Below are 8,957 nucleotides of genomic sequence, written 5' to 3' on the forward strand. Positions count from 1 at the left end.
AATTGGCCGGTTTTACCGGTTAAAATAGCTTCCATTACTCCGATCACTATTTTAGCCGGAAAAACCGGCCAAAATAGTCTACGAGTAGAGGGGAGCTATTTCGGCCGGTTATTCCGGCGTGGGACAAACCTGGCCAAAAAAGCAGCCACCTAGCTCATGAGCTATTTAGGCCTGTTTTTTACTGTATGGTAATTATCCGGCCACAGTAGAGTGCTGTCAGTTGTGACGTCAGATCCAAGGTTAAACGTCACGAGTCTGCCTTTAGCAATGGGCGGCCATGACAGTTACCGTTTTTTCTTTATGGGAAAACAGCAAGGGTGACGTCACACCGGCGCTTCTGTCAGCACTGTATAGTCTTTGCCGCGCGGGCCACACTATTTCGTCCAGGTTTTGCAACTTGATGGTTTATTTATTTATTTTATTTATTGCTTTGCCTTGGTACATAAAGTCAGTTAGTGACTTATGGAGACCGCCTTATAGTAAAATTATCACAGTTTAGTCTTATAAACATATGGTTACACTTAGGCGAAATTAGCTGCCCCTTATTTAGGCCGATTTATACGGCCTCTAAAATTTTTAGCCCAAAATTGCCATCGCCGCGCGGCCGAGACTATATTAGCCGGGTTTCTCTCGTGGGACGAATCAAGCCAAAATAGCGACCTTCTTAGCTCACGGCTATATTGGCCAGTTTTTATTATCTAGTAAGTTTCCGTCAAAATAGTCGTGTTGCGCCTGATCGAGTGGGCTATGGTCGAGGGGTGACAGGAGTCTGACATTCCCAAAAAACCTTTTCGTGATTTTGTCAAAGATTTCGTGATTTCTTCTTTGATTTCGCGATTTCGAAAAATATTTCGTGATTTATTCTTTGATTTTGCGTTTTCGCCAAAGATTTCTTCTTTGATTTAGCGATTTTGCCGAATATTTTGTGATTTCTTCTTGATTTTGCGTTTTCGCCAAAGATTTCTTCTTTGATTTTGCGTTTTCGCCAAAGATTTCTTCTTTGATTTAGCGATTTCGCCGAAGATTTTGTGATTTCTTCTTGATTTTGTTGATTTCGCCAAATATTTCGAAAATTCCTCTTTGATTTTGTAATGTCGTAATTTCTTCAAAGATTTTGTGGATGATTTTGTGAGAAGCGAACGGGACATCTCGTAGTGTGTACTGTACTACCACTGGTATCGTTCTTAGGTTAAAATGGCTGCCAACACGATCATGGAGTTGTTGGATCTTATAAAAATGGATAAATTCCTCAAATACTCTGATGAACAAACAGTAGAACGTTGGCAAAATGGAAAAACAAATTGGATGAACGTAAAAGCTTTCCATAAACCCCCTATTAAAAGACCAAATATCAATGCAAATAATAATTGTATGGAGGAAATATTACCCCTAGAATCGCTTATTTTAACCAACTCATTAACTTCTGAATCCCTTGATAACGAATGGGGCCAAAAAATAAACGAATTCTTTATTCAACACCTCTTAATCGTACACGAAATGCACTGCAAAGTTTGTTTTGAAACCAACACGGCGTTGGATGTTTCAAAAGAACTCGATCCTGACACCGGTGACCGAACTGTACAGATACTTGAACCGTTACTAAGAAAGACAAAGTCTGATTCTAACGACAAGGGGACACAAACTGTAGCTAAAATTCCTACGAGAAATATCTCTGGTAAATATTTAAAACCGGGAAAAAGTAGTAAGAGTAAGTCTAAAGCGGAAACCTCGAAAACTAGAGTAGCGAAAAAGGTTCAGGAAAAACGCGAAGAACACTCGAGTGATACTACCGTTGCAAAAATTCCAGTGAATTTAAGCAAAATCGTGCAATGGAACGCGCAAGGAAAAGAAAGTAGTTGCGAATCTTCCGATGACGATATTGATACGGAAGATGAAAAAGATGGCGACACTGAAGATGACGAAAAAGACAGGGCAAGTGATGACAGTGACAGCAGCAACAAACAAGACGACGAGGCTTCTGACTATGAATTTGAAGTTAATCTAGAATCTTCAAATGAATTTCAAGTTAATCTAGAATCTTCAAATGAATTTCAAGTTAATCTGGAATCTTCAAAGAGTTCAAATATGGAACTTCAAATCGCTTCACCAAAGACCATGGCAGAAAAAAAGTACTCAGAAATAACCAGTAGTTTCAATGTAGTTAAAGGGAGGGTGAAGTAGAAAATCAAGTGATTTTTTATCGATTCTTCTACCAATTTTAAGACCAGTCTGCATAGTGAAACATTCAGGAAATACCAACTCCGAATGATTTTAAAATTCAAATTAGGTTCAGATTTTAAGGATCATTTTAAACAAGGACTGCCGACCAATCGCGTAACGCTCTACCTTTTTGTTAACAAAATTCTCGTGGCATGCTCCATGTCTCGCGCCACGATTGTCACGTCGCGCGCGAATTTTATCAAATCTCGTGATAAATTTCATTCAACACGGAACGTGCCACGAGAATTTTGTTAACAAATAGGCAGGGCGTTACGCGATTGGTCGGAAGTCCTTGTTTAAAACTATCCTTAAAATCTGAACCTAATTTGAATTTTAAAATCATTCGGAATCTGTATTTCCTGAATGTTTCACTATGCAGACTGGTCTTATAATTAGTTGAAGAATCGATAAAAAATCACTTGATTTTCCACTTCACCCTCCCTTTAACTAGAATTATTTCCAAACAGATATAAATGCACATTATGCGATAATTCCTACTCCCGTCCGGGAGTTCTAAAACTTCACGTGGAGACTCGTCACATGGGGATGAAATACAAGTGCGAAATTTGCAATCGAGAATATACTCAAGCAGCCAGACTTCGTTCTCATATGGTATGCGTAACACGCTGGCTAATGTTGTACACCAATTTTACCTTGCCAACGGTAGAAACCAATCAGAACTCGTCCTAAAAGTAGTCCTAGCTAAGTTTAGCCATGGATTAACTAACGTTAGGGATTGTTCACTAACTGGGTTTCCCGTGTAATGCTATCGCCAACTACATGTTCCGATTTTATTCTTGATTCCCCTCTTCATTCCCCCAATTTATTGAACCAAAACGGATGTAGATATAGCGCCATCTCTCGGCAAAATAAATCGTTTTTGCCCAATTTAGGCAGTATTTCAATTTTGACGTCATAGGCCACGTGATATTTGGTCCAATTTTCTTATAACTTCCTGTTAGGGATAGTAGCTGCTGCTAGGGGGCGTTTGGAACATGCACGCCTTATCTTTTGGGGGGAACGAACTATCCCTAGCGTTAGTTAATCCATGGTTTAGCAGGCCAGTCAATTCCCCATTGGTTTAAATTAAACTACAGACGAGAATAGCAACGTTAAACGTCAATTTTCTCTCAGGTTGTCCATACTGAAGGCAAAGTCGATTGCTTGGAGTGCGGGAAAAAGTTCATGACTTTGAGCAACCTTAAAATTCACACGAAAAATCAGCATGAGCCTAAGACAGAAATATTCAAGTGTGACATTTGCGGAAATATCTACAGTTCCAAATTATCGCTAAAACTTCACGCTGATGTACACATTGATGAAAAATCATTTGTCTGCGACATATGCGGGAAAGCCTTTAAACGGTTGGAATTTATCAGGAGATTCCCATCCCAGACATTATTCATCTACATATTGTCTGTTTTAGGAAATACGGGCTAACGTCACACATGGCGTTCCACAATGGTGAAAAGAAGTACTCCTGCGATGTCTGTGACGCTAGGTTTGTTCACATTTCCCTGGTTTACAAGCACAAAAAGAAAAAGCACGGCGAAAGAGACGAATTATGCACAGTTTGCGGCAAAAGCTTTTTCACCGTCGAGCTGCTTAACAGACACACGAGAACTCATTCGGAAGAGCCACATTTCAAGTGCCGGGAATGCGGTAAACAATATAGATCAGAAACGGCGTACAGAGTTCATTTGAACACGCACAAGGGAATCCTACCCAAACCTCAAAATAGGCGGCCCAAAAAGAAGCCGCAAACAGTAACAACAGTCAGTACGGTGGAAACCAGAGAAGTTATCGTTAATCCGGCAACTTTCCAGGCTCCAAACGCCCATCCTTCTTTTGTTCATTATGAATATGAAGATTATAGATATTTTTAAAGATAATATATTAAATTGAAATAAAAGTTTGAAACTTTGCACACGATAATTTAAAACCCTTCTAACTAAAATTTAGAGTTTTAAAGCAGTGAAAAAAAAAACACCTTTCCTCCCAAGGCTCCCTCAGAAGCCTAAATCTTTCCTCCCAAGGCTCCCACAGAAGCCTCAATCTTTCCCTCCCAAGGCTCCCGCCGCCTAAATCTTTTTCTCCCAAGGCTCCCGCCGCCTAAATCTTTTCCTCCCAAGGCTCCCGCCTCTTTTTCTCCCAAGGCTCCCGTCGCCTAAATCTTTCCTTCCAAGGCTCCCGCCGCCTAAATCTTTCCTTCCAAAGCTCCCGCCGCCTAAATCTTTTTCTCCCGAGGCTCCCGCCTAAATCTTTTCTCCCAAGGCTCCCGCCTAAATATTTTTCTCCCGAGGCTCCCGCCTAAATATTTCCTCCCAAGGCTAAATGACCCCCGAAGGGGATAAATGAAGAAGGATGACACTCTGTATCTTATTATTAATTGGCCCAAAAAAATTTGGGTTAATCCCATAGACAAGCGTGTCAAAACTGGACGACTTCCATTTTCCAAGAGATAATCCAAAATATGCTCTCTAATTCATTGTACGCGCTTTTATCTTTAAGAAGGGGAGTTTGATTCTGGAGTCTCCTATTAGCATATTTTGGGGGCTATCTGTGGCATTTCAAAAAATTTAAATATTCAAGACACCTCTGCAAAATCCCAGCAGTGGTGCCTGTCAGGATATCTTTGTTACTTTTCGGGCCGCTATTTTAAAACATTGTGGCAAGCTGTGGTTTAGTTTAAACAAATGCCACTAGATGGGTGGAGTTGAGTGCCCCCTAAGATTTGGAAAAGGGTAGTTATAGCACCGCCCTAGTGAACGTGTTCTGATTGGTTCCTGCCATTGTAAAATTGGCATGTGGAAGATTAGCCAGCATGATAGGGGCGCAACCAGAGCCAACATTTGCTTTAAACCCACAAAGCCTCCATATTTAATATTGTGAACCCATGTACATAATATTAGCGAAATTGGTTGAAAAGCGTGGACATTGTTCACCTCAGATAACACGTCTTTTTAAATCTCCTAAATAATTTCCTATCTAGATTATTTAACAAAAAAAAAAAAACGCACCCCTACCCTACGCCCTGTAAAGTTCTCTTCACCCATGCCAATAATGGAATAGTCTATAAAACGCTCAACTTCCAAGAGCAAGCACTGAGCAGCCTGCTCCCACGGTCCCACACAATCGCGTGATCCAGTAGGCTATGCCCTGACTGACTGAGGTTGGGATGGGAGCCCAAAAGCAGGGATGAGACACAGAGTCCTGCACGGGCCGGGCTTTCCACGTTTGAAAACTTTATCGGGCCGGGTCGGGCTTTTCAAATTTTGGAAATAAAGGGGCCGGGCCGAACTTGATTCTCCTTTAATCCAAAATTCAAATGAAAGGTAATTTAAATGAGTATAAGCTTCTAAGAACAAATGTGACGTTCTGACGAACAATTATTAAAAGAAAAGAATAATACACGACGCTAAAGCAAATATGACTTCAATTCATTGATGTTATGTAAAAAAATATGAAAACTACAACTGCACTACGTTGCAGTGTGTCGGGCCGGGCTTGGTTAATGCATGTAACGGGCCGGGCCGGGTCGGACCGGAAACCAACTATATTCCGACCCAGGCAGGGTTTTGGACTTTGTCAAAATGCTAAATCCCGGGCCGGGCTCGGCTGTCAGCACTCGCAAAATCTAGGTCTCTATGCTTTCAAGGGACGAAAAACTTCAGGATTTAAACTATCCGCCAGTCTTTTAGCTCGAGTGCACGGACCTCTAGGCCTTAGTTTCAAATACGTGTGAAATTGCCAACATCCTACTACACGTATTTGAAACTAAAGCCTAGAGATCCGTGCACTCGAGCTTAAAAACTCGCGGATATTTTAAATCCTGAAGATCCTGAAGTTTTTCGTCTCTTGACAGCACGTACATAGCTTTGCGCGTGCTGACAGCCGATGATGTAAAAGTGTATAAACGGAATAAGCTGTCGTCCGAGATAGGGAGTTGCCTATCCTGTAGAGTGAAAACAAATTTCCTCACGTGCATTCTTTATCCATGGTATCACAATACTCCGGCTCCAAGCCTCCAACACATTTACTCCGTCTATGTGTATAAATTACAGCAGCGCCACACAGCAGGAATATGTATAAATACTATAAAATATTAATTAAAGGTAGGCCCCTAGTATTTACATTTCTTACATAACCATCCACACTAACTAGGGTTGACATTATTTTCGAAAACACAATTTGAATTCCTAGCTTATGAACCAGTCTTTCTTATCCCTTAGTAAAAGGCCCTCGATGAGTCGATTATAGTTATAGTTTTGGTTCGGTCGAAGGTGGAGGGGTTGAAGAGAAGTGTTGTCGCAGTCGCACTGCAGCCATCTCGTGTTAGAATCGAGTAAAGTAATTTTTTTTATTAAAATGGCTGAAAGTGGTGGAAATCCAGCCGCCGACAAAACAAAACCTAGCTCTAAGCTTAGTTCCGCGGGTCAAGGAATACGCAGTTTAGATTCAACTGCTTTATTCCGCATAACAAATTTTGAATTATTCGTCAAGCCGGTAAGAATTTTTCCTTTTATTTTTGTAGCGGTTTTTCGCATGTACGCCGCAGCAAATCGAGGAATCATTCTCTCCTACGAGCGGAGCAATCGGGGCATACGCTATTACGCTTCACGCTCGAGGCACGGCGAGCGGTAACATGTGATCGACTCGTGATTGGTTCGGTACACCCGCACTCGTCTCACATATAAGCGGTTGTTTTGAAAAACTTAAAACTTGCACATGGTCAGTTTGGATGGAAAACAAAACTTGACCCCTTTGAAAACTGGCCTCTTATTCTCAATCTTTGAGAAACGTACCATATTTTATGGGTGGGTGCAATTGCTTCCGAATTACCTGACTAATTAGACGGCGGGGAGTTAAAAAATATTGTTAAAAAATATTCGTCCGCCAGAAGTGTTCCAAAATTTTATATGAAATCCCCAAAAATCCCTATCTCTGCAGTCAATAATCCAGTAATGTTTACTGTAGTACCGTTTTTCAAAATAATGGCACTAATAATAACTTGAGTTTGTAGTTATTATTTTCTTTTGAGATTTCAAAATAATTTCTGACTAAGAATATTTTTTTAAATACGTTTTCTGAACTCCCCGTTTGTCCCTTCAAGGTTAGACGTGACTGTTTTTTCACGGGAATAAGTAGTAAAAATCGCTTCTAAAGGATTGGTAATTTAGTGCCGAATTAGAATTTGATTAGTGTTAAAAGAAATAGATTGGAAATAATAGATGTGGATAAGGTCGATACGAAAATGTTTCAAACGTTCTTTAAGTCGAAAATTCGCTTCTGATGGAATAGTGGGAAATTAGGGTCCCATTTATGTCGAAATATATAGCGTCGAAATTAATCGAAGTGGAACACGGTTGACAGTTAAGATTTTCGGGATACATGTTCCATGGTTAAAGAATGCGCGTGAGGAAATTTGTTTTCACTCTACAGGATAGGCAACTCCCTATCTGGGACGACAGCTTATTCTGTATATACTCTGTTTCAACATCGGTTGGCAGCACCCGCAAAGCTAGGTCCTACGTAACCTAGCTTTGTACGTGCTGTCAAGAGACGAAAAACTTCAGGACCTTTAGGATTTAAAATATCCGGGAGTTTTTTAGCTCGAGTGCACGGACCTCTAGACCTTAGTTTCATATACGTGTGAAATTGCCTACAGCCTACTACACGTATTTGAAACTAAGGTCTAGAGGTCCGTGCACTCGAGCTAAAAAACTCGCGGATATTTTAAATCCTAAAGGTTCTGAAGTTTTTCGTCTCTTGACAGCACGTACAAAGCTAGGTTACGTAGAGACCTAGCTTTGCGCGTGCTGACAACCGATGCTGTAACCGAGTATATACAGAATAAGCTGCCGTCGGAGATAGGGAGTTGCCTATCCTATAGAGTGAAAACAAATTTCCTCACGCGCATTCTTTATCCATGCTTGTTCCGTAAGGTTTGGTCTTGGATGAAGAATACGCGTGAGGAAATTTGTTTTCACGCTACAGGATAGGCAACTCCCTATCTCCGACGGCAGCTTATTCTGTATATACTCTGTTTCAAAGCTAGGTCTCTATGTAACGTAACGTAGCTTTGTGCTTGCTGACAAGAGACGAACGAAATACTCGTTTTCAGGATTTAAACGTCTAGACTTTAGATCGTCTCTTGTCACACGCACAAAGCGACGTTACATAGAGACATAGCTTTGCGCGTGCTGACAACCGAAGCGGGTTGGTGCCGTCGATGGTATTCTTATCGGTATTCATCTATTCGTTTGCAAAAATTTTCAATTTAAATCCAATCGGTGCAAGATAAATTTACGATCCTATTCTGATTCGACGCTAATAATACGCCTCCACCTAGGCCTTTTGCATGAGTGCCAACTGCTTTTTGTTGAAAAAGCTTTGTTTTTAGTCTAACTATCAAATAATTTTGAGAGGTATCTTTAAAAGTCCAAAAGTCCTTCATTTGCATAACCTGTTCATCCGCTGATAAAAAATTCTTACCCACCACAAATTTAAATACTTTTTTACAGAATAAATTTGTAATGATAGCCGGTTTAACGGCTATTACCCTTTGCGGTTTATACATCGGATACATGCGTTATAGAGTAACCAGCGAAGAAAACACGTACATAGCCTTAGCTGAAGACGGAAGTCAATATATCAAGAAAAAGTCATCCAAATGGGAATAAATTAAAGTTTAATAAAATATATAGTTTGATCGAGAGAAAGTCGTTTAAATTTTT

The 8,957-nt window shown here is 40.5% G+C and overlaps 2 protein-coding genes across 2 annotated transcripts; both read left to right on the plus strand.

Moving 5' to 3' along the window:
- Positions 1–705: 705 nt before the first annotated feature.
- LOC149718537 (uncharacterized) lies at positions 706–4,149 on the plus strand. The gene is made up of 4 exons (XM_089849015.1): positions 706–2,129; positions 2,688–2,832; positions 3,355–3,584; positions 3,647–4,149. Exons 1-4 carry the CDS (start codon positions 1,195–1,197, stop codon positions 4,104–4,106), a joined length of 1,770 nt encoding a protein of 589 aa, XP_089705141.1. The 5' UTR covers positions 706–1,194; the 3' UTR covers positions 4,107–4,149.
- A 2,370-nt stretch (positions 4,150–6,519) lies between these two features.
- Positions 6,520–8,942, plus strand: LOC149718538 (small integral membrane protein 8). Its single transcript, XM_089849038.1, has 2 exons — positions 6,520–6,726; positions 8,745–8,942. Exons 1-2 carry the CDS (start codon positions 6,589–6,591, stop codon positions 8,901–8,903), a joined length of 297 nt encoding a protein of 98 aa, XP_089705164.1. The 5' UTR covers positions 6,520–6,588; the 3' UTR covers positions 8,904–8,942.
- The last annotated feature ends 15 nt before the right edge of the window (positions 8,943–8,957 follow it).

The sequence above is a fragment of the Phalangium opilio genome, unplaced genomic scaffold (assembly GCF_054372755.1).
Source record: "Phalangium opilio isolate 3A_F unplaced genomic scaffold, DU_Popi_V2 ptg000002l_1, whole genome shotgun sequence".
Classification (NCBI taxonomy): Eukaryota; Metazoa; Arthropoda; class Arachnida; order Opiliones; family Phalangiidae; genus Phalangium; species Phalangium opilio.